Source organism: Meleagris gallopavo, chromosome 1, assembly GCF_905368555.1.
Source record: "Meleagris gallopavo chromosome 1, MGAL_WU_HG_1.1, whole genome shotgun sequence".
Classification (NCBI taxonomy): domain Eukaryota; kingdom Metazoa; phylum Chordata; class Aves; order Galliformes; family Phasianidae; genus Meleagris; species Meleagris gallopavo.
This window is the reverse complement of record NC_139404.1, coordinates 51230069-51253362: the sequence shown is the minus strand read 5'-3', so window position 1 is coordinate 51253362 and position 23294 is coordinate 51230069. Positions and strand designations below refer to the sequence as shown.

Genomic DNA, 23294 nt, shown 5'->3' with positions numbered 1-23294 from the left:
AAGAGTTTTAAAACTTTGGGTCTTTGCTCTCTATCAATCAGCCTGTAGCACCTATCATATAGGCAAAAAAGTTGAGAGATGGAAAGGATGTACGAAGCTAAAAAGAAGGGAAAAGAAAGGAAAGGAAAGGAAAGCAGGGAAAGAAGAATGAAAATAGACAAGTGTCCTAGAAAGCAAACATGATTTCCCCACAAGTGATACTTACTGATTACAACCCCCCAGGGACAGTAAAAAACAACTCCAAGTACAGTTACTACAGAACCATCCCCTAGTAGCTCTCTGCACAAACCTTTGCTGGAGCCCAGGGGTGCACGGCCCTAACCCAACATCTGCACCACAAAAGGCACTGCTGTGGCTCCAGGGCACAGTGCTGGCATGCCTGTCTGGTGACCCAGATGGATAAAATCAACATCTCTTCCCTTGATGCAGACTGGTCAGAAATGCACCTTGAGGAAGATGACAATAATGGAGGGTTTGGGATTTGATTTACAACACGCTGGGGATTTCAATCCTTACTTCCAACATCAATTCCTCCTTCGCCCTCCCAGAAATAATGCTCTACCTACAGATAGTTTTGCAAGAGTTTGGTGGAGTTTTATGTCAGTTTTGTTAAAAGCTGACAGGCACACATTCACATGCTTTTTTTGAATTTAAACTTCGAGCAATCGTTTTAAGGATGCTCTTTTTCAATTGGCTCAACTTAAGCCTAACTGAGCTGACCTTCCACTAAAATAGCTGCTTGCACACAGACACATCTAACCATTTAAAGGCATGTTTCCTCCAACTTCCTGGAGCAAGCTTGCACTGATTATCTAATCTTCTCCTTCCTTTTCCTTGATATGTAAAGCAAGGGAAGAGTAAGTTATCTTCCAATATACACTATCATTCCAGGCCACCAAAAACTGTTCTGTAAAAGAAAACAGATGGCTTTCTTGCCTTTTTTTTTTTTTAATGCATTTAAGTACTTTTTTTTTTTTAAATAGATAAGTTCAAACCTCACTTTTATAGGAAAAGAAAAAAGAAAATCACAGTCTTATCTTATTGCACTACCCAGGAAGCACTCACTCACTCCAACACAGCCATTTCTCCTAGCACTATACAGCCAGAGCTGTGCTGGCTTGCCAGCCTGAAACATACCCACTGGCTTTCAGGTTTTAGTACTGATTTACTGCTCTTGAAATCTACATTATTCCCCCTCCCAAAAGAAAAAAAAGACCTAAAGAAGTGAAATGTTACTGGCAATTAAGGCATCCTACCAAATGCTTTCAATCAATTCACACTCTCTGGGGTTGATTAGGAAGAGAAATGTGCTTCATGAGACCCCATCAAGGCCTCAACATCTGTTTCCATTCCACATTAAAAATGAAACTACCTCTGAACATTATAGGGAAGAGGGGGGGCTGAGGATGAAGGAGAAAGGTCACTAGGATGGATGCTTCTTAAGCAGAAAAGCCAGCAGGCAAATGAAAGGCCAGGCTCACATTTTCGCTCTAGACCGGTCCTTTAGCATCTGCCCTGGCAGCGTTCTTCCCAGCTCTGCAATCCCCTACATGAATATTTTCCATTTGGCATTCCCTATCAATGTTCTTAGGAGAGAGATTTCTGTGAGACGACCAGCTTTCAACAAATCAGTATGAAAGCACAGCCTCCGAATGTGCCGCATCCAGTCACACACTAATCCAACAGGCACCCGGCATGGTGGAAGCGTCCCCGTACGAGCGAGATTACCTTACTGCTCAGCAAAGAGGGTTAGGTATCTTCTTCTGGACCAGAATTGAAATGAACCACAGCTAAGACACAGTGCTCTGCAGATGTGTCACGTACGTTTAATCCGAGCTAACCGCCGTCAGCTTTGCAGCGGATTAGCAAACTGATCACACTCGCACCAGTGTGGGTTCCCATACTGGGAGGCAGCAACAGTGGGGAAGAAGTGCAGTATCGGCTCGGCTGGGAGTAGTCTGCGTCTGCAGTGGCTATATGTATTTATGAAAACCAGCATCCTTCTCCCCAGACCTGATCAGGGACCTGGGCTGGACTGAGCAGCAGCCATTTCCCCTCATCCCACAGCCTTGCTCTGTGGAAGGGCTGTCTCCCAGTATCTGCAAGCACATCACCAAACCACACTGCATGAAGGGTTATTCCTGCAGCCTCAGAAATTCAGACTTCGTTCCTGAAAAGTTAAACCCTTAAGAAGCTCATTCAACCCCTTTCAAAGATTTGTATCTATGTTGGTCAGAGGAATTTTTCAAAGCCCTTACTATGTGACGTACCTATCTGCAATATTCTTCCAGATCTCTCTCTAATACCTGGTGCTCTTCTAGGAAGGGTTTTGAAGATGGCTTCTGGCATACAGCATCCCCCTCAGTGGCAGGAGATGCGTGATGGTGCTGCTCTAAGCTGGCTTAGCTAGAGGATGGACAACCAGGGAGAAAATTAAAACCTCAAAGCCCAGTCAGTCATCTCCATTTGTATCACACAGGCCCCTTCTGTCCCCCCAGTCTCACCAGCCAGTGCTAGCCCTCCCCTCCTGCCTGCCTGATTCCAGCTCCTCCCAGAAAAGCTGCCAACTGAGGAGGAGGAAGGGAGAAAATGCAGGGAAGGCGAGCACATCTGGAATCAATTGGGAAAGCTCTGAATGCCTCGGAAAGAACTGCAGAGCTGGCAGAAAGCAGAGCAAGAAGTCATGCTTTCAGACGTGACTATGGAGCAAAGGTGGAGGACGAGACGCATACAGCATACTGAAACAATATCAGAGCTCCTCCTGAGGTTCTCTCCTTTTTTTTTCCTCCCCTCCTTTTATGCAGGCAGCTAAATCTCCAAGCCCTGTCACTGCTGCCGGCCCATTGCGGGGACGGCCACAATTCAGTGCTGAACAGACGGGCTCTGATGCACACAGCTCCAGCCAAGGCAAACGAGACTCATCTGTGACTCAAGTGCCAGGGTAACAAAGCAACAATATTATAATCAATCTGCTGTCGGGGTGCGATGGGGAGGAAATCTGTGACTTGGCATATGCTCGAGAACAGAAATTTGACAGTTTAAAAACGCAGACTCCTTCCCACAATAACTTTCCGTTCCAGTAACGCGTTCTCCTATCTTCTGTTACTTATTTGTTCCAAGATGAGTTTTCCATTTTCAAGGAAGACTCTTTTACGTATCCTGGAAAGCAGGGATGCTGGAAAGGAACAGGGGGGTCACTAAGAAACAACTCACCAGAGCAACAGCCTGGTGAAAGGCGTAAGTAAAATCATTTGGACATATTACCACCAAGTAGGAAATGGGAGCAGTATCACTTCAGCACATGGCCCTGCACAGATAAGAAATGGGGTACACACTTCCATATGCACATTTTTAAAGAGGGAATAAAAAAAATTTAAATAGGAAAAAGCCACAAAAGTGACCACAAACCCAAAACAAAATGTGGCTATACACTGGAAAAACTTGAAAACCCCAATCTATGTTTCTTATTGTTAAAAAAAATTAAGTGCCAACTGATTATTCGGTGAAAGTATATTAATGGTTTGGGAAAAAAAAAAAGCCAAAAACATAAAAACTGGGCACTAATAGTACTTAATCTAATGAGCAAAGGCACCAAGAAAACCAATAGCTGGAAGCTGAGTCTGATAAATTCAGCTCTGGTAAAAGACACCATTTTATTCTGCTTACTGATTTTCTAAGCAGCAGTCATGAAGTTGGCCAGTGAGAAGAATTCAGTCCTCTCCTCGTGCCTGTTTGCTGAGAGCACTCCCTGATTCAAAGCAGAGGCATCAGGGTGAGGCATAAGGGCTTACAAGGCAGACGTGGCCAGAAGGCTACATAAAGGACGATCTGTAGGACCACACTCTGGAAAGCCAGGAAAAGTTGGTGGAAATCAATGCGCAAAGGAAAGCAGGTGAGACTGAGCGGCAGGCACGTTTATCAGTAAAATGGCTCAGTCTCTCTGAGAGGAACAAGCCGCCGAGAAGCATGGTTGCAGTTCTGTGTACCAGCTGCTGTGATAAACTATCCACCAGCCTCGGAAGAAGTGACTCCGCTTCCTTCCCTGGCTGCTGCGAGATCCAGCCGTGTCACAGCCAGAAGTTAGCCTGAACAATAGCCTTCTGTTCAACCACAAACCGAGGCGGCCCGCCTTGGATCAGCCCAAGCAGGACGCCCACTGCAGGAGGAGGCTGCAGCATATGGCCGGGGCGGGCAGGCGGGGGACCATTCTTCCTGCACAGCCCGCGGATACGCCACATTAACTGCGGTTGGAACGCACCTGAAAGCTGCTTTATCCCAGAACAAGAGGTTCTGCCGACATGTAACATATTATTGCCAAAACCTGCTTTGCTTATGCTTAACTTCTAGAATGTCCCAATGTAAGCTAGCATAATAGGTGTTTATTTACACGCCGCGCATGTCAGGTATCTCAGGAAAGAGGACCCCTTTGCTTCTAAGCCCTTAAAAAGCCTCTTTCCCCCAGGCCTTTCAGCTAAGGTGTGTTTACCAAATTCCTGCTGCAGCCAGCAACCAGCTCAGGCTTCTCCTGCACATGGCCCACCTGCGCCCCACCAGCATGACAACGCCTTGAGCATTCAGTTTAACAGCAGAAAGGCAACGAATATCCTGATTAAACTATTGCTTCTTACTGGCAGCCACGCTTTTAAGCTGCTATATATTACTGAAGCTGAATCGATAAGACTTAAAAGCTGAATTGATAGAAGAGCTTCTCATTTTGATGACATGCCCGCCAGCACCTGCAGCTCCATTAGTGTGTCACTACACACATTCCCATGACATTCACCCCTTGGTGGCCCTCAGCAATCTCCACCCCTACAGCAGTGTCTACCAGCTTGCACCTCCAGAAGAGCAGAGAAGAGACTACATAGGACCAGAATCCATCCTGCCAGCCAGCTCCCTCCTGACCATAGCACCAGGATGCAGAAAGCCCCAGGATGTGGGCTTGGAGAAGAACATCAGCATCTAGCAGCTCGGAGCAGCACCCTGCACCCAAACCAAGGAGCAAGTCTTTGGCACAAAGAGAAAACAGCGGAGACGCTGCCTAGCTGCTTCTGTCAATCTGTGGCAGAGGGGGAATGCCCAGTATTTTTTTTTTTTTTTTTTTAATATATATATTTTTATCATATTACCGAGAGGAAATGCCGAGGACTGCTGCAGTCCCTGTCCCTTGAGGCTCTGCTGCTGCCATCCGGCTGCGCTGCCTTTGCAGCGATGAATATTTAAACAGGGCAATAAATATTTCAGAGCACATCCATCCCGATGAGAAGTCTATTAGAATAAGAGAGAGGACACAAACATGCAGGGCCGTGGCCGCTTCCTGCTCTGCCCCAACCACGTCCCCTCTCTCCAGCCCTCAAAAGGCACCTGAACACCTCAAATATTCATGAGCACAGCTCCCGTTACTGTCCAAACACTCTAAATAACACAAAAAGGTAAAAAGGTGCTCCACTTTCCAGCAAGGTGTGCTTCCACCTCTCACAGGGCTGCTGGCTCTGAGATGCAGCGATCACAGGCTGGGAGAATTTGCTTTATGCCCACGTAGTACACCTCAAGAGTGCAACAAAAACAAAATCACTAAACCTTTGCTCCACCAGGCACTGAGATTTTAGAAGTGTGAAAGCCCATATCTTTCCCCCACAGCTCCTCTCCTTCATTTAAGTGGTGCAGTCACGCTGGTGTTTCTCGGTCGCTAGCAGCTCTGCTTGGCTCTCTGCAGGATGCTAACAGATGCACAGAACTTTGCCATCACTGGAATGAAGAAAATTGGCTAGAAAACAGGTTTAGGACACAGCAAAAAATGCTTTCATTTAATCAGCTGTCATCTGTATGTCATTCAAGTTAAGGGGGGCTACTTTGACTAGCACAGTGCTAAAAGCTTGGTTCTTCTTTTTTTTTAATCATGTCCATAAAGAAACCTAAAGAAAAAAGTTCAGGGAGAAACACAAGTTTTGAAGAAAATCAAAATCCCATATAAGACACTTGGGGCTCTGACATTACGTAAGATTCCAAACAAAACAAATGGCCATGCTCAGACTGACTCCCATGCCAGCCTCCAGCGCTTCCCTTCCCAGATTCACAAGACATACAACAACAATGAATGATCACGTAACAGGCAGGGAAGCTTCAGAAAGATTAATTAAGCCCGTCTTGTACAAAGGTTGGATATTAGGAGAAACTTCTTCCCAAGAAAAGCGGTGCTGCAGTGGCACAGGCTGCTCAGGGAGGTGGTGGGGTCACCATCCCTGGAGGTGTTCCAGAACCGTGTGGATGTGACACTGAGGGACGTGGTCAGTGGGCATGGTGGGGATGGCTGATGGTTGGACTGGGTGATCTTAGAGGTCTTTTCCAACTTTAATCACTCTGTGAAAGGGAAGCCAAGAAGACACTCACAAGGAACAGCCAAAGGGTTTATCTCAGTAAGGGACAAGGCTGGTCTGCCATAGCCCACAAGTGACCTGCAATGGATTCTCTCCTTTCTAGGATGTGCTTCCATTGCTTTTGAAGGTCACCGCTGGGTTTTAACTGCACACAGGAACAGCCTTGATGGATATCATTAAGCTTTCCACTGCACTGCAGAGCCTCACAATACTTCCATGTGGGTTTTTTCCCCTTGACCAAGGCAGCACCCAACAGCTGCGCAAGGCTGCTCAGGAAAGCCAGCTTCATATTCATGAAATTCTCTCTCGCTGCCCAAAGCTCCTGCAGAAATTGGCTTCAAAACGAAGTACTGAGCTGTCAAATGGCAAAACTTCTCTGCGGATAGTATTTCAAGGAGCAGTCAGATCAATCACTTGCTGCCTCCCTCCATGCCTTCTGGATCACAGCTCCTGGAATACCAGCAGCAGCACCACCAAAAAGATACTGTTTATATTAAAAATATAAAATAGCAATCACAGCAGTGTAGTCCAGAGAGTGACAACAATCCCGCTGCTCCGCCAGCAGTGAGTGCCAGGATTTTACAATTCTGCTCCCAATCACCACCACAACTGGCCTCTGTATCACTGAAACTGAAAAAGGATCCAGTAAGAAGCCAGACCCAGCCTGGCCCTGAAAAAACACCTCATGCTTTTCTATCCTATTAAGGGACCTCATGCACAATGTAAGCAAAATACACTGGAAGCTAAGCAATTACCTCACTGAGTAGTTTAGAGCAGGAGCCACCATTTTGCAGCAGACATCAAAATAACAAGAGCTCCTCTGCTGACAGTGCAGCTGCGAATTACTCCCGTGATGGGCCATGTACCAGCACCAGCACACTAAGGTGGAAAGAATCCAACCCAGGCAAGAAAGAAAAGATTATTAAAATACAAAAAGAAAAACGTGAGGAAGGAAAATAACATTTAATCCCATGGCTCCCAAGGACCTCTCATGACTCAGAAAATAAATGTAAACAGATGAAGAAATTAATTTGGATCATATCAGCCCTAATGGCACGCAAATGGCAGAGCAGGCACTCTGGGGAGAGGGAGGGAGAGATTTGCCATAGATCAGGTTACTATCACTGACAGCTGACCTAAAACATCACAAGATTTCAGCAGGCTCTGCCAATAACTTTCAAAGGTGCAACCTCCTTCTTTAAGAGGAGACTTAATTTCGTAACTGAAAGCAAGGAGGAAGGAGATCCTGGAGCATAAGTACTTAAGTGGTCAAGATGATAATCCTCTTTGCTTCAGAAGGAGGACAATTAACTGAAAGCAAGAAATAAGCTAAAGTGAACCATTTCTTTCAAGATGTAAAAGTTTTAAGCCAAAGCAACAAGAACATCAGGAACTGGAATTGTTCTTGCTGGTATGAAAGCACTACATGGCACAGGGGCAGGCAGTTGCTATGCCCCACAAACACGTGCCTCCAAAACAGAGTGACCAAACACACTCGTTCCTCGGGAAGCTGGAGACCCAGCTGGCTGGATCAGCTCCACGCAGTCATTCCCCAGCTGGGCCAGCACAGCCCGTGGACATACTCCATCACTGTCAAACTTCAGAAACATTCTTCAGTTTCTCCAGAACAACCCTCAGCACTTAGTTTTAACTTTATCTTGTCTAAGCTTCTCTGTTTTGCTGGAAGTGACAGGGCAGGCAATGCTGAGAACTTGCAGGCCTAGCCAGGTGCCAAACAGATCACTGCTTCAATTCACACTGCTGTTCTGCAAGATCCTCTCCAGCTCCACCGTAACAGGGTAAAACTCATTTGTCTGCTACTAAATTTGCAGTGAGAGCCGATGTTCAAAAGTAGCCAATGACAGTGTCATTAATACCTATAGCAGGCAGTGTATTGTTCCATGAAGTCCTTTGCTTTCCTGCATCTTCGAAACACACTAGGAGATTTAACAGGCAGGCCAGTACACATGAAAAGCTCCTTCAAATCCAGAAATTAAACAACAGTGTTTATTCAAGAGAGCAATAGTCCAAAAATCATTTAAGATGAACATGTGATGACAACCTATCAGTGTTAGCACTTCCCCTAGCATGCCTAGGATGTAAAGCTTTTCCAGAACCCCGGAATTCCCTACTACAGTGTAACCAGGACTACTTTCACACTACGGCTGTGATCAATTTTTGGTGACCACAGAGGGAACAGCATCAGCAACTGCAGTGCTTTGTGCTCTGCTTCTGCTGGACATTGCTGCCATCACTGCAGGAAGCAATGGACTCAGGAAGGTGGATCAGATGTAGTTATGGGCAACTCCTAAACCACTTCAGCTGCACGGCTGCAGGCAGCCCAGCCACACGCTCACACTTCAGCAGTGTGAGCCAGGAGGCCCAGCATGCTCTGCATGTCAATCACAGGAGGTTCCTTTCTGCCACCAACTTACTTTGTCCAAGACTGAGGTCAGACAGCATCTCAGAACAACTATATGGCAACGTACTGAGTCTCACAGCCAACCTAGAGCCCTACTGCACTTCAGAAAACACTCCGCTCCTTGATAACCTACCTAGAAGAATGAATTTTATCTTTCTTCATGCTCCTCCAAGATATTAAGAAATTACTATTAGTCAGCTCCAGCTGTCCTTCCCCTCCACGTGACACATCAAGCAGCTCAGAGCTTCAGTCTCTCTCTGGCTTTCCGGCTGTGCTTTATGCAGCAGACAGGCCTCATGGCTTCTATCTGATGGAATGGGAGTGGGCCTGGCACGCATTCTCCCTGGCGAGCTGGAGCCCACAGTCCCCAGCACAGCTCTCTCCTTGCTTCTGTACCACACTCACAGCAACTCCCGCAGCTCGTTGTCAGAACTAATTAAGAGTATCGCTAACAGGGGAAAAAAAAAAAGAAAAAAAAAAAGTCCTGAGAAATCTCATTTGAGCCAAAAGCTGAGAGGGACAGTTACATCGCTGCCTCTGCTGCCTCCTCACAGAGGGCTGATTTTTGGGGGACCCTCATTGTGGCCAAAGCTGCTACCAGGCTGCCTAAAGCTACAGTTTCAGAGTTGATGGAAAACACAGCTCAGAGATCCTTAATCTGATGTAACGTGATTTATTTAAGTTCATCTCTCACTTTCTGACAGTGCATCAAGACATCAGCAGCAATGTTTTTTTTCCCCCACTTAAGTTCCCACCAGTTAACTTCTTCTCACATCCCTTCCAGTACATTAACCAAGAACAGCTTTGAAGACTTAGAGTCCCTCCAAAAATTACTTCTTAGGATACAGGCTGACAGAAGGCCTTGGATGACCCAAACTCTTTGTGCCACCAAGGCCTGCAGTCCCCTTGACTGCATTCTGCATCATAGTCATGCTGGTATCGACAGTCTTGGGGACAGCAATCCAGCTGAGAACTGTTCCCAGCAGAACCAAATGAGAAATAAATTAATAGCCATCCAGGAGCAGCACTGTCACATGGCAATGGGCCATGGGGACCGTAGACACAGCCACTTTCAGTCAAGTGTAAGACTGAACTAATCGTGAAATGGCATTTTTTGGAATTCCCAAAGATGGCACCCCATGGTAAGCACAGCACCAAGCACACATTACTCTTCAGACACTCCGTCAGCAGCTTTTACCACATACTCATTCAGAGCCTGGTCCGGAGCTCCCAGTCACCTGGAGCAGAGAAGCACACCAGGCTCACCCCAAAGCCTCTGGCATTCCCATTTCCCTCCACACCACATCCTTTCAGCTCCACTGCAAAGGTCTAAGCTTACCCAACCCCTCCACCAAAACACCAGCCTCAAAGCTCAATCAAATGAGGGATTCCTAGCTGCTTTAAGACAGCAGAGAGCTTCATCCTACAATGAGGTGAGATGTAGATCTGAGAATGGTTTTGCATACCAATTCTGTAACCGAATTTAACAGTTTCATCATGCACACAAAGAAAGGCAAGGGAAACAGAGCAAACTAATGTGTACAAGATATTTGAACACTGAGCAAAGCTGACGTACCACAATGCCTTACAGTCCAACCAACAGCTGCAAATAGTCTGATTTACTAATTTCACCAAATTTCCATGCTTTTCCTCTATCTCCTGATTCAGGCTGGAAGGATCCTCCACAGGATAGCACAGATTTAGAACTCTTCCTATTGAAATTCTGAAGTCCTTTCCCCTGCTGCCCTATTTATCTAAATTACATTTTACAGAGCTGGAAAGGACACAAGTTGGAAAACAAAAGCCTTTCTTACTTCTGCTCCCTAATATTCCTAAGTCCTCTGCATAATCATTCAGTTTTGATAACCCCCTTTTATATACCATACCGAACAATAGCAAAAATAAGAAAGGCTACAAAGAACAACAAATCAAATTAAGGGTTTTGCTATTCATTGAGGGTACATGAAACAAAGGAGGACTAGCACTATCCAAGAAATCAGACCTCCTCTCCAAGGCATTTTTAAATTGGCCTCTAAATAATTTGAAGCAGATTTTGCTATTAGGACTGGAGGGAGAATGCAGGCTTCGTATAAGCGCCCTCAGCAAGACCCGATAGGAGAACGATGTCTCTGCACCATATAGGGCAAACTCTGACTATCTAAATCTTAGTTAATCAAAAGCAGTTATGTGAAAGTCAAAAATGCCCTCCAAGTCAGATAGCTCAGTGAGATCAGGACTTACAAAGCACGTAGAAAGCCTCAACTCCCCAGGACCATGAGTGCAGACTGAATTTTAAGCAGGATAACAGAAGGAGAGGGTTTTAACAGTATCCCAGCCTCCCGACCCAAGGGCAGGCTTCAGAGCCTGCTAAAAGATTACCTGTGCAATTACTTGGACATTTTTGGTGTCTCCTTGCACCCTCAGATTACAGAATACTCAGACTGCAGTTCCACTTCGGCATTTACAAACTGATGACTCTAGGAGAAGGTCTCCATTACAGGCAGAGCTGGTAGTGCCACCTACTATTAAGGCTGCTGATACTTCCCATTACAAGACCCTGCTTTCAGTTGTTCACAGTCCTGAAAAAAACATCCGAACTTTTACTTGCGCTATCTGCATTTCTATTTGGGGGTCACTAACATTTGGTTCTGCTCATCTCTTTATCTCTTACATTCTATTAAGCTAGTTTGCTAGCAAAGCTATACACAATGGTCCAAAAGAAAAAAAAAAAAAAAAAAAAGGTTAAAATTATAAAAAAAATAATCCAGCATACACTGTCTGTAGCAAAGGGAAGAACAAATCTGTTCTTTGCATTTATCATGGAAAGAACAAACGTGGACAAAGTTCAATATGAAATACTAGGAAAGATTTAGTAATGCATGGAAAACAAAGGACTTGAACTGTCAGGGCAGGCAACAGCACCAGAAATGTTTTAAGGCAGGCTGCTCAAGCTCTCCACAGCAATGGTTTATATGCCATCAGTTGTATCAGGAAATAGAAACGCTCCTGAGGACTACTGGCAGTGCCACTCATATCTCATTTTCTGTGATTTCATGCTCTAGTTCAGGCCTCATCCACAGCTTACAGGAGACACAGGCCATGCCAGATGTCTGGAGACCAACAACAGCAGAAGGATGACCCATCTCCTGTACTTTCAACTATCCCCTTTGTAGGGATCGCGTAGCATTGCACAGCAGTCACCCACTCCAAATACAAACAAATAACGATCTAGAGATGTAAAAGAAGGAAAGTAAATTGGGACTAGGAGCCTGAGAGCCAAGAGGGCATACGGTTACTTTGGAAGAAAGAGATGAGACAAGTTTGACTGCATTAGGAGCAGGAAAGGATGGACTTGGATGGGACAAGCTACTGACTGGAGCTCATGAGGAGTAAGTGAGAAGATCCATCTCACCTCAGCCATTCATGCCAGGGTCACATAAGGATGGAAGAGAAGAGAAAACATGCCTATTTCTGCATGCCTAACATTGCGAAAAGTCACCATTCCTCTGCTGTCAGCAAATCTATAAAACCAACTGGCAAACACACATCAAGCCGGTCTGTGCAGAAAACGACAGCTAATTACACATTCAGGGTAAGTGGCAGAGGTCTGTGGGATGCATCTGGAACGGTCAACCCTGCTACTGATACTGGCAGAGGTCATCGTGGTGCCACATGGACTGGAGCTGGGGGGATGGGAGGATGGCTGTCTGGTTTTTCTTTCCTTTTTTTTGTGGAAAAAAATAGCAGGCATTCATGTGATTAAAGACCATCAGAAATAGACACAGAAATACAGAGAGCAAACAAAGGTTTCCTTCCCAACTTAAAATATGGAAATGCCCTAGAACTGAAGTGCCTTCCCATTACCATCTCGATACTCTCAATGCAGTTAATGAATAATGCTGCTGAATCGTATCAACAGACAGTTTTGCAAAGCAATATAAATAAATCCATCAGATATTTTAAACAAATCACGCTGTTGAACAGACCCTGCGTTTGTCCCATTTTCTTTTCTATATGCGAAGCACACTACTTTTACACGGCTTTCACTTGATCATTAATTGCTCTCGCTTCTGGGAACCCTACAAAAGCAGCCTATCCAATCCACTGCAGAAACCATCCCGTATGGCACAGCATCACAAAGCACTCTGCAGTGGCAAACTAAAATGCTTTTGGAAAGAATGTTAACATCTTTCTACTCAGATTCCAGGAAGAGGACCTGACTACATCCCTTCAAGTATTATTCAAGACCACACTGAGGCAAAACAACCACTTCCTCACAAGTATTTAGAGGAATGCCCTTTAGTGAATTCTGTGACTTTGCAGCTAGGAGGGAAATAGGTCAGGCATTTTACCTGAAGCAGTTAATAAGACCAGAACCAGAAAATAAAGAAAAACAAATAATAAAAAAAAGATAACTTCTCCCCCCCAACCCTCTTTGCACTGGTAATAGAGGGAATATTATAGTAAAATGATGGTCAATACTAATTAAATGCACTGGAGCCATCATAAATGAACAACTTGCAGAGAAAGGCATTACTGATATTAAGGGCTCCTTCCTTCTCAGCCTCCAACTGAGGATATTTTGGGTAGCTCGCTACAACCTTCTGCACTAATCTAGATACTTCACAAATTATCAGTTCCTAAGATAGCAATAAAACAGCATTTCACATTGCATAGCTCTCCATCCGAGTAGGAAGGCGTGCACTGAGGCAAACCCATGCCCCCTCCTGTCCCAGCTCCCAGGTCTGTGGGATCAGCTTCCCAACCACTTGCAGAAGAAACGCGCTGCGGAGCAGTGAGGTTTTTTCTAAGACGGGGACTTAAGGAAATGGCACTGCCGTATCAGGTTCCCTTTGCATTGCCATCCTTCCTAGGCAATGCTATATGCGACTTCTGCCATCCCAAGGCTGCCTCGTGAGCTTGCTTTTACTCCAGCACATCTGAAAGCTCTCGGGAAAGGTGATAAAGGGAAAAAGCTCTTAAGAACAAGCCTTTCTTCACCAGCAGTTAAGTTCCTACATATCCCAACAGTTACAGACACAATCCATAGGCCCACATCAAACAAACAAGTCCTTACATCAGGGCAAGCGAGCTGCAGGTCCATCCTTCAATCTCCGGGGGAGATTCTCCTGGAAAAGGGCCTGGCCAGGACTCCTCTCACACAAACCTCTGCTGCTGACATGGTGCCCGCAGCGCTAAACCGAGGTCCTACGACAAACAGCAGAAGGGAGGCAAGAACTAGGGGGTACACAGAGGCAGAAAGTCAGGTAACGCATAAACAAGCACCGCGTTCAGAACGGCAACGAAAGAAAAAGAGCATGAGGCCGTGGGATACAAGAAGAGCAATCCCCTTCAGACAGCTCATGCAGGGGGGACACCAAACCAAGGAGCAAATAGCAAATAAGCTGAGGGAGAGGGGGCTGCCATCCTCCAAGCAAAGAAAAGGGCTGGGGAATAGCGGTAACTCCCGAGAGAATCCCTCAATGCGTGGAAAAAGCTCTTTCTTCACCACCACCCCCCGTTTTTGGGGGAAGGGTGGGAAAAGGGGGAGGAGGAGATGCTGGAGCATCCAGCTTGCCAGAGGGAAGGAGAACCCAAAGAAGCGATACGGGGACAGGAGGAAAGGCTGTCCTGGCACTCGGGCTCCCCTGCAGACAGTTCAAACAAAGGAGGATGCTCTCCTACAACAGGATGCTTTGCACGTTTGCAAGGTGGCTGTCATGATGGGCATCGTCTCTGGTCCCCGAATGCCCTCACTGCCTGAGCCCAGCACAAGCACAGACTGCTGTCACGGGAGGTAGGGAGAGATAGGGGGAAGAGAATGAGGCAGAGTAAAGAAAAGGAGACAGAGAGGCCTTTAATGAGTCAGCTGCCGCTCTGATTTAAATAAGATCTCCATTTATGGAGCTCTGCCTTTTTTTTTTTTTTTTCTCCTTTTTTTTTTTTTTTTTAAATCATTGGCTGAGTGAGCAACTTTGGGCTGCGCAAGGTTGTCTCCAGCTGCACACGGGGTCTGGGAGGGAAAGGGTTATGGAAGGGGGAAGGGATGAAAACCTCTGGAAAAAATGAGGCTGCTCGCTGGTTCGTTTTAACAAGGACATAAATTAGTCTCAAAGCCACAAACGCCATCACCTCCCCGAGCCTGGGCAGAGCACAGCGAGCGAAACACGTGCCAAGATAAACGGCTCTAGCTGGAGCCGCTGAGGGGTGCTGGGGGACAGGAGGGGGGCACGCCGGCGGCGAAGGCACCTCATATGGTGCCGCAAAATGGAGCCCGGTGATCCCACAACCTCACAAAAGGGGACCTTCAGATGTTCCTGCCTACACCCACATCAAAAGGCAGTCACTCGAGGCGGAGAAGGAGGGAAACCGGGGTGCTGCAGGCTGAAAATAGCAGTTCTCCCTGCTCTGGTTTTAATTATGGCGAGTAGCCCTTCCTCCTCCTCCTCTTCCTCCCAGCTTGGAAGCAGGCCCGCGCGCAGGCAGCAGCCCAGGTGAAAGCTCCATCGCGGCAGCAGGGAGGGGAGCAGACAATGGCGGGGTGATTCATTACAAAGGCACACGGCCCTGCGCGCAGCGCTGCCACATGGGCTGCGGGACTCCCGACCGAGGCAAAGCTCCCCTCCCACCCCCTGAGATGCTCAACACCTTCCCCCTCTCCCAGCTCTGATGGGAAACAGATTCGGAGGAAAACGCCAGCACGGCACTGGGCTGTCCAAGAAAGGGAGGGCTTTGTGCTCCGCGCAAGCCAGCAGCCTCGCCATGCACCACAAGGAGAAAAAGCCCTTAAACGTGGAATTCCCATCCACCCAAGAGTTTCTCTTTCATCTGCAATTAGCACATGTTGTACTGGGTTCCGTTTAACACTCATTTTCACCGATTTAGGATTAAGGGGGAAGGGGGGGGAAATCAGAGCAGGGTGCTTTCTGTTAATGAATCTGAGCTCTTGCTCTCATTAGCTATTTAGGTTTCCTCTTTTTTCCCTTCCAGCACCTCCCGTCTATCGCTATTTCCATTCTCCTCACCCCACACGCTGCCATCTACCTTGTCTCACCATCCCCTGGTGCCTATACAGGAGCTCATCTCCCGGATTTCCAAAGGAAAAACGGGCAAGCTGCTCCCTAAAAAGCAACAGACAAGGCAGACAGCGGCGTCTGGAGATGGAACCAAGCAGAGCAAGGCACTGCTACAGCAATGCCGAATTCATTCAGCAGCTTCAGGCACCAGCAACGTGGACTTTTCATAAGCTAAATGGAGCCCCAAGGAAGCAAGTTCACAAGCTGTAAATGAGGCCACGCCACTGCAGCACGCTGTGGACGGGGACATCACCCTGGAGATGCCACTGTCCCCCATGCAGCCCAGCACTGCGGTGCTCTTTTAAGTGAGCATCATCATCATCCCCAGAGCCCCAGCCAGGGGAAGCCCAAGCTCTCCTTCCTTACTGTTGGTGTTTTCTCACACGTGCATACTCTTCAACATCAGTGCATCACTATGCGGTCAAACCCTGCGATCCCAGCCTGGGTACTGCATGCTCCTAAGACAGCTATGATGCAAGGTCAAGCAGTGCGAACAATGTGCGGTCCACAAGGGTATCTAAGAACCATTACAGTACGAAAAGACCACTAAGGTCATCTAGCCCAACCGCATCCTAAACCTCTAGGTGAATTTGTGCCCTCTCGTTTCACCTAGTGCTCCAGCAGCACCCCATCCTCCCCAGCACCTCTTTCTCCAGCTCTGAGGTGCCAGCTCCCAGGCACGCACTGACCGCACACACTCAGTGCCATCCCGCACTGCAGGGAGCACCCCGCATATACAGCTGTGCATAGCAACTCCAGCGCGTGCCCATGGGCATCCCCCTCCATCCAGCCTGGCACAGCCCAAGCATGCAGCCACACACAAATGGACCCCGCCTGCAAAGAGACAGCTTTTCTGCATCACTCACGGAACTAAACATAGGCTCAGAGTGCCTCCGGAGATTTCTGCAGAGCTCTTCAGTCTCAAAACAGAAAGCCTCGGTCCAGATATAAAGGCATCAGTAATGGATGGGACGAAACAGCAGGAGCAGAGGTGGGGCTTGGGAGATACCTTACTGCATAGGATAGAGACCCATTTTTCAGCCCCTGACAATGGAAGCGGGATGGGAGATGAAGGGTCAGAGAGGGTATCCCTCCCTGCAGCAGATTGCTCGGCCCCGTGCAGCGGGACATGCAGAGCTCGGTCGGGGCTGGCACAGGGGGACGCAGCCGGGGGCAACGAGTGCAGCCAGGGCTACAGTGTGCGTCTGGGTAGGAAAATGCAAAGCTCCGCAGGAAAGAAAGAAGAAAAAACCCGAACTGAAGAAAAGTTCCTTGCGAGAGCCCTTCCCTCCGCCTCCCCTCAGGAATATCCCCCCAAGGTTCCCAGCTCCGCAAGGCACTGCGGGGCATTATATAATGCCCAACTCCAAAGGATTCCAGCTCTGCGATGCCGTTCTCCTCCTCCCTTTGCCCCCCTCCCTCCGGTGGCGACTTGCAAATGCCATGCCAAAAATAACAAGTTTTTAAAAAACAACAACAACAACAAAAAAAAAAACCGACCCAAATCCCAAACCACGTAGCAGCCTTACAAGGCGAGCAGCGGGCGATGCACACCCCTCGGCCGCCGGGCAGCTCTCTGCTCTGGGGTAGCCGCTCACCTTTGTGCTCCCCGGGTCCGGCGGCCCCAGCCCCGCTCTCCCTAGAGGGCAGTGCGGGACCCCCGCGCCAGGTGAGCGCTGGAGCGCCGGGGCTCTCTCCCACCCTCTCCCCACCCCCCGGGCTCCGGCAAAGCCCCGCGCTGCCCTCTCGCCTCCGAGACAAAGCCGGGCACGGCAGCCGCCCGCCAGCCTTACCTGAGTTACCATTTTCTTTTTCTCCATAAACCAAAATGGGGGAAACCCGACAACAGAAGAGGAGAAAGGGAAGGGAGAAGGGGAAAAAGGGGGGGAGGGGGAAAGGGAAGAGAGGGTTGGGGAAAAAAAAAAAAAAAAAAAAAAAAAAAAGAACTGGGAAAAAAAAAAGCAGCAGCCCCGAGGAGGCGGGCGGGCGGGCGGCGGGTGCCTGCGCTGCACTGCCTTGCCGGCGCGGTGCCCCCCGAGCCCTTTTTCCTCCCTTTCTTCTCTCGTGTTCCTCCCTTTCTTCCCCCTTCCTCCCGCCGCCCCCCCCCCGGCTCATCCAGATGGCTGCGGGAAGCACCGCCCCCGAATGCCGAAGGTAATTAATGCGAGCCGGGCCCGCCCCCGCCCCGCCCGCCTAGCCCCGCCCGGCCCGGCTCGGCTCCGAAGGGGTGCCGCGGCTCCGGGAGCTCCGGCCGCCCCCCGCCCGGCGGAGCGGCGCTACCCCGGGCCGGACGCCGCGGGGCGGAGGGGCGCGTCTCGGCGCGGGGTGCCGAGCTGTCAGCCCCGCACAAAGGGGAGCGGAGGGGGTGCGCGGCCCGGGTGCTGAACCGGAAGCAGTAGCAGCGCCGGGAGCTGCGTTTCGTTCGTGATAAAAACCGGAGAGCGCCGGGCTCCTTCCCAGCTTGGTTATTTCCCCCTTTCCGCACCTCCCCCATTTATCTTCAGTGAGCATCTGGCCCTTACTACCTCCGTACCTGAGCTGCCCGCGGCTGGCTGCGTTCCTTCCCTAGGGAGTCCAGGAAGGGCCCACTGATGGTGCCTCACTGGGCAGCCGGACCCCAGACAACCAGATTTCCCCAACACGCTACGCAGAGATGCCAAGCACTGGGCATGGTTCCTCAGCCAGAGCAGAGTGCTGAGCTGAGCCGCCCTCCTTCTTGACCCCAGGCCCTCAAGGGGCTCCCCAGGCTTTTCCAGCAGAACACGCAAGCGCAGTGACACCTTTCATCCCCATTTGCTCTCCTTTGCATTCATATCCCCTGTTATAATTTACACTTAGATATATACGCCTAGTGGTGATTCTTCACGGCCTTGTGTTGCTGTGCTGCTCCATGCTGCTTCCCAACCTGATGGCTGCAAACCCACCTCCGCCTCCCTCCCTTCCTCCTGTTCAATCAAAGGGCAGCAGGAGCACGCCTCGCAGCCCGGCTCCCTCCTTTGCTGTGAAAAGCCCGAGCAAGCTGCTGCCTCACTGCTCTGCTGAGTTGCAGAGAGCCCCAGCGGGCAGCCCGCTGTGTGGTCCTCTGGGAGGCAGCCAGGCCCCACACGGCCCCATGGGGCTCTGACTCAGAGTCCGTGTTCTCCTGAGTTATTTCATCCTCTCCACTAACTCACTTTTGAAGACACTACAGGTTTGCAGGCCATATTGCACAACCAGGGAAAGTCTTGGATTTTTTTTTTTTCCCCCTCTATTACAAACCTGAGATTCCACAGCGCAATTCTGGGTCAAAACACGGTGACCTCCTTATCCTTTCACCATAGCAAAGCTCTGAGTTTTAGCTACGTGCATCTCATCTTCAGCCCACTGTAAATCAATCAGCATTGACTCCATTCATTTAAACTTAATCCAACTTTCGCATTCACCCGGTTTCTACTGTGCCACAGGGTGGCAATTTCTTGTCACAGATCAAAGGATATAGCACGGACCTTTAGAATCACAGAATCATAAATGCTGGAAAAGACCTTTAGGATCACCTGGTCCAACTGCCAGCCCATCCCCACCATGCCCAGTGACCACATCCCTCAGTGCCACATCCACACGGTTCTGGAATACCTCCAGGGATGGTGACTGCACCACCTCCCTGGGCAGCCTGTGCCACTGCAGCACCGCTTCTTCTGAGAAGAAATCTTTCCCAATATCCAACCTGCCATAGAGGTGTGCTACATTCATCCCATCTCTTCTCAGTGAAACAGCATCATTTTCTAATCCATTCTGGCCTCCACCTTAGGAACTCCCAGAAATATCTGCCACAGAAGAGCCCTTTGCAGAAAGGAGAGAATGGGTAAGTCCCTACCCAAACACTGTGCCCTGCGATGCTTCCTGCCACCCTGCTGGTACAACTGCTCTGAGCCTGTGCCAGAGGACTGGGGATTCCCATCGGTCTGAAGCATCTCATCTCTCTTGCTTGAAGTTTATCTACCTTTGCTCCTGTTTGGCAAAAGAAAACACCCTAAAGGACAAGTTCAGGCAACAAGAATCACAGGTCCACAGGAGATCTGACTGCCCCAACCCATCTGAACTGAGTATCTAATACAGAGTTTCAAGAGCTTCAAGAATGCCACTGAGAACAAGATGACGCTTGTTAACACTTGAGGGCTTTGTTGTCTTGGGCTCACCCTGGAGCCAACAAAGCAACATCCAATAACGAACAAGGCAGATAAAATTAATTGGTTGATCCGTGCCAGTCACCTTTCCCCCTGAGGACTGGGGTTCAAGCAGTGTCTGATGGTCAAGCACAATAAGCTTGGTGGGCCCCTGCTTAGCTGCCCCTTTATGCCCTCTATAAAAGGGAACCAAGGACCCCAACTGCAGAACAGACCGCTGAAAGCAACAAGAATGCACTAGCAGAGCTAAGCACACTGGAAGCCCAAGGAACATAGTGCTTGGAGCCATGAGATCATCCCTTCCTACTTACTGCATTTATTCAAAAAGCACGTATTTAGAACAGATCTAGATGCCAATACTTGTGGTTCTCAAGGGGGGTTTGTGCATCACAAGCACACAGACACTGAAACGTCATTCCTGTATTGTGGAAGTGGCATTATAGCATCACAGAATCATTAAGGTTGGAAAAGACCTCTGGGATCACCTGGTCCAACTGCCAACCCATCCCCACCATGCCCACTGACCACGTCCCTCAGTGCCACATCCACACAGATCTGGAACACCTCCAGGGACGGTGACTGCACCACCTCCCTGGGCAGCCTGTGCCACTGCAGCACCGCTCTTCTCTTCCTGAGAAGACATTTTCCCTAACATCCAACCTGTGCTCACTTCAGATGTATCTGATGACACAGTTCCTATCATTCACACCCTATCAGGAAATGAGTTGGATGAGACTGTTCAAGCAGGAGCTGATGGAGCAAGGCTGCTGAGCTCATACTGGAGAGGGCACAACTAGGGAACTAACCTTCAGCTGGACCAAGTGGTTTACATGTGCACCAAAGTGACAGAAATGCACAGGGAAGAGAAACTCACAACCACTCTGCTTTCAGTAAGTTTCAGGACTTTTTCTTTTGCTATGCCTCTAATTCCCCTCTGCCGCTAGGGTGGAAAGAAAGCACAGCCTTCGATTTTAACATCCCATTACCTGCATTTCTGTGCTGGCTCAAGTTTAGATGGAACAAACCTGCCAGCTGGATCAAGGCCAGAGGGAGAAAAAAAAAAAGGTTCAAGTGCAAAGAACCAATTTATCAGGAACAAATCTTAACAACCAAAAGACACACTTCTGGTGGTGGAGCCTATTCATGTACGTAACAAAACCCGCAGTACAAGGTAACCTAACAAAATACTCTTTAGTGGCTATCTGAAGTATCTCAGAGTAGATAATCTTCACCTCGTAGTCTACCTTTCACATTTTCTGGATGAATTTGAGGCCTCTGAGGATGAGGAATGCTGACACTGAATAGCCGAGGGCTGTACAGAGAACATCATCCTTCACTTGGCTCCGAAAGCATTCGAGCCTGACCCACGGCCTCTGGCTCCTCCAAGACTTCACAGGACGGGCCAGAAACGCACACGTGTGCTCCAAATATAGCCCCCTCCCCAGCAAGGCTTGAGCAAAGTGCTACACCCATTCCTGTCACCCTACAGATCCTTGCTGGGTCTCCAAGAACGGGAAGGTGACAAACAAGACTTTGCTCAAGGTTTTGTCGGTGGTTTCAGGGGAGAGAGGAGGAAAGCGGGCGAGCAGCCGCTCCCGGTGGCTTGCCAGCCCCAAGGGACAGACTGCAGTCACACTCACAAGTCACATGCCCTGGACAAAGCAGCGAGGCACTTGAGAACACAGCAGTTGGCAGAGCGTGACATTGCTGTCAAATCACAACCCCCACATCAAAAAAAAAAAAAAAAAAAAAAAAAAAAAAAAAAAAACTTTAAAAGCCAAAAATGCAAAACAAAGCACACAGGTCTCAAACACCGCAGTGTCCGGAAGTGCCAAACAGGAGCACTCGCATGCAAGGAGGCTCAAGGCAGAGCCTCTGGGGAGCCGAGGCCTGGCACGCGCTGAGCAGCGCCCTACCCAACCTGCGCACAGGCTGCGGCGTGCCCCAGGAGCAAGCACCGCGCTGCCGTACAGATGCCGCTCTCCTTCCGCTTACCTGGACGACTGGGTATTGATAATCCATACAATACACACCATACATAGCCAAAGATCCTCCAGGTGAAGGCCAAGAGGACGCGGGACTGGAGGCTTCAGACGCGAGCCTCCGTCTCTCAGCCTGGTGGGAAGGACTCTGGCAGCCCTGCGCAGTGCTTGGCTCAGGCCTCTGGGGCCACTCAGGTTGACACTGGCTCAGCTGAAAATAAAAAGGCGCTGCCTGGCTCGGCTCGGCTCAGCCCCTCTCTTCTGGGATCCAGCGAGGCAGCGCTCAACCATACGCAGCGGAGGCTCCTAAAATTAGAAATCCCGTACGGAGAATGGCCCTGGAAGCCTCGACCGCGCGGCGTCCTGCAGTGCCCGGGCAGCAAGTGGCGCGGCTGCCGGGGAGCAGGGAAGGCAGGATCCTCGCTGCAGCCACCGGGGATGGAAGGAAGCAGACAGCATTTCGGATCTGAAGAGAGCATATGTTCTGGGCTCTAGGTGCGTCAGAGGGAACGCTCCCAATCCAGGACAGCGAAAAACATATGGGACCGCTCCTCCCCCAACCCCAAACTCTCCTTGCCACCCCAGGCAGGGACAGGTGCTGGGATTAGCGTCGCAGAACCCTTTGGTGCTGCGGAGGGGGGCAGAGGAGAGCGGCCGCCTCGGTGCCTCGCGCCAAGGGATCTCTTTCGGGCTGGGTATCGGCTGACGCCTCGCCCTCGCTCCGCACCGGGGCCGGGCAGCTGCCAGGGGGGAGCCAGGCGAGGGGACCCCAGGGCCCACGGGCCACCCGCTGTCAGCTGTCCCGCTCCCCCCGAGGGTTTCAGCGCTGCCCTGGGGCCATGGGGCAAAGCCAGTTGTTGTGCCCGTTTTTGGAAGCGTCCCCCTCCCCAGCACCTTTTCCAAAGACATGGGCGCGTTCCTTGGGAGGGATAACTGACGGGGACAGATGTTGGACTGCTCTGACAAAAAAGGCCAGCAGGTTCACCCGGCCCAGCCCCTTGTGCCGGACGTTACGGAAACCCGAGAGCCCACCAGTGATTCTTAGAAGACACCACACGGGCGGGGGATGAGCGCCCACGGCAAAGAGCGTGAGTTGCTGCCCATGGCTGCGCTGAGTCTAGCAAATGGTCAGCAGCCCAAACCTACACATAATTCCAGCTGTCCTCTGAGCAGGTGAAGCACCCTCCCTCTGAGGCTTCTAAACTGAGAATGCTACAGTGATCAAAACGAAGGAAAGCTCTGTAAATCCCCTCTACTCTTTCCAGTGCACACTG

The 23294-nt window shown here is 49.4% G+C and overlaps 1 protein-coding gene across 26 annotated transcripts in view; it reads right to left on the bottom strand.

Annotated features, from left to right (window-relative positions):
* Positions 1–23294, bottom strand: part of RBFOX2 (RNA binding fox-1 homolog 2) — a 162837-nt gene that overhangs the window by 62506 nt on the left and 77037 nt on the right. The window contains exons 1-2 of one of the 26 annotated variants that reach the window (XM_010711663.4): positions 17669–17981; positions 13877–14007 (exon numbers count right to left, since the gene is read on the bottom strand). The exons of 21 other annotated variants lie outside the window; for them this stretch is intronic. In XM_010711663.4, the coding sequence (XP_010709965.1) occupies positions 13877–13903 (27 nt within the window). In that variant the 5' untranslated portion in view covers positions 13904–14007; positions 17669–17981. Of the gene's footprint in view, positions 1–13876; positions 14024–16741; positions 16769–17668; positions 17982–22033; positions 22474–23294 lie in introns of those variants that run through there. 4 more of the 26 variants (XM_085227258.1, XM_010711668.4, XM_010711681.4 and 1 more) reach the window with 4 other exon arrangements.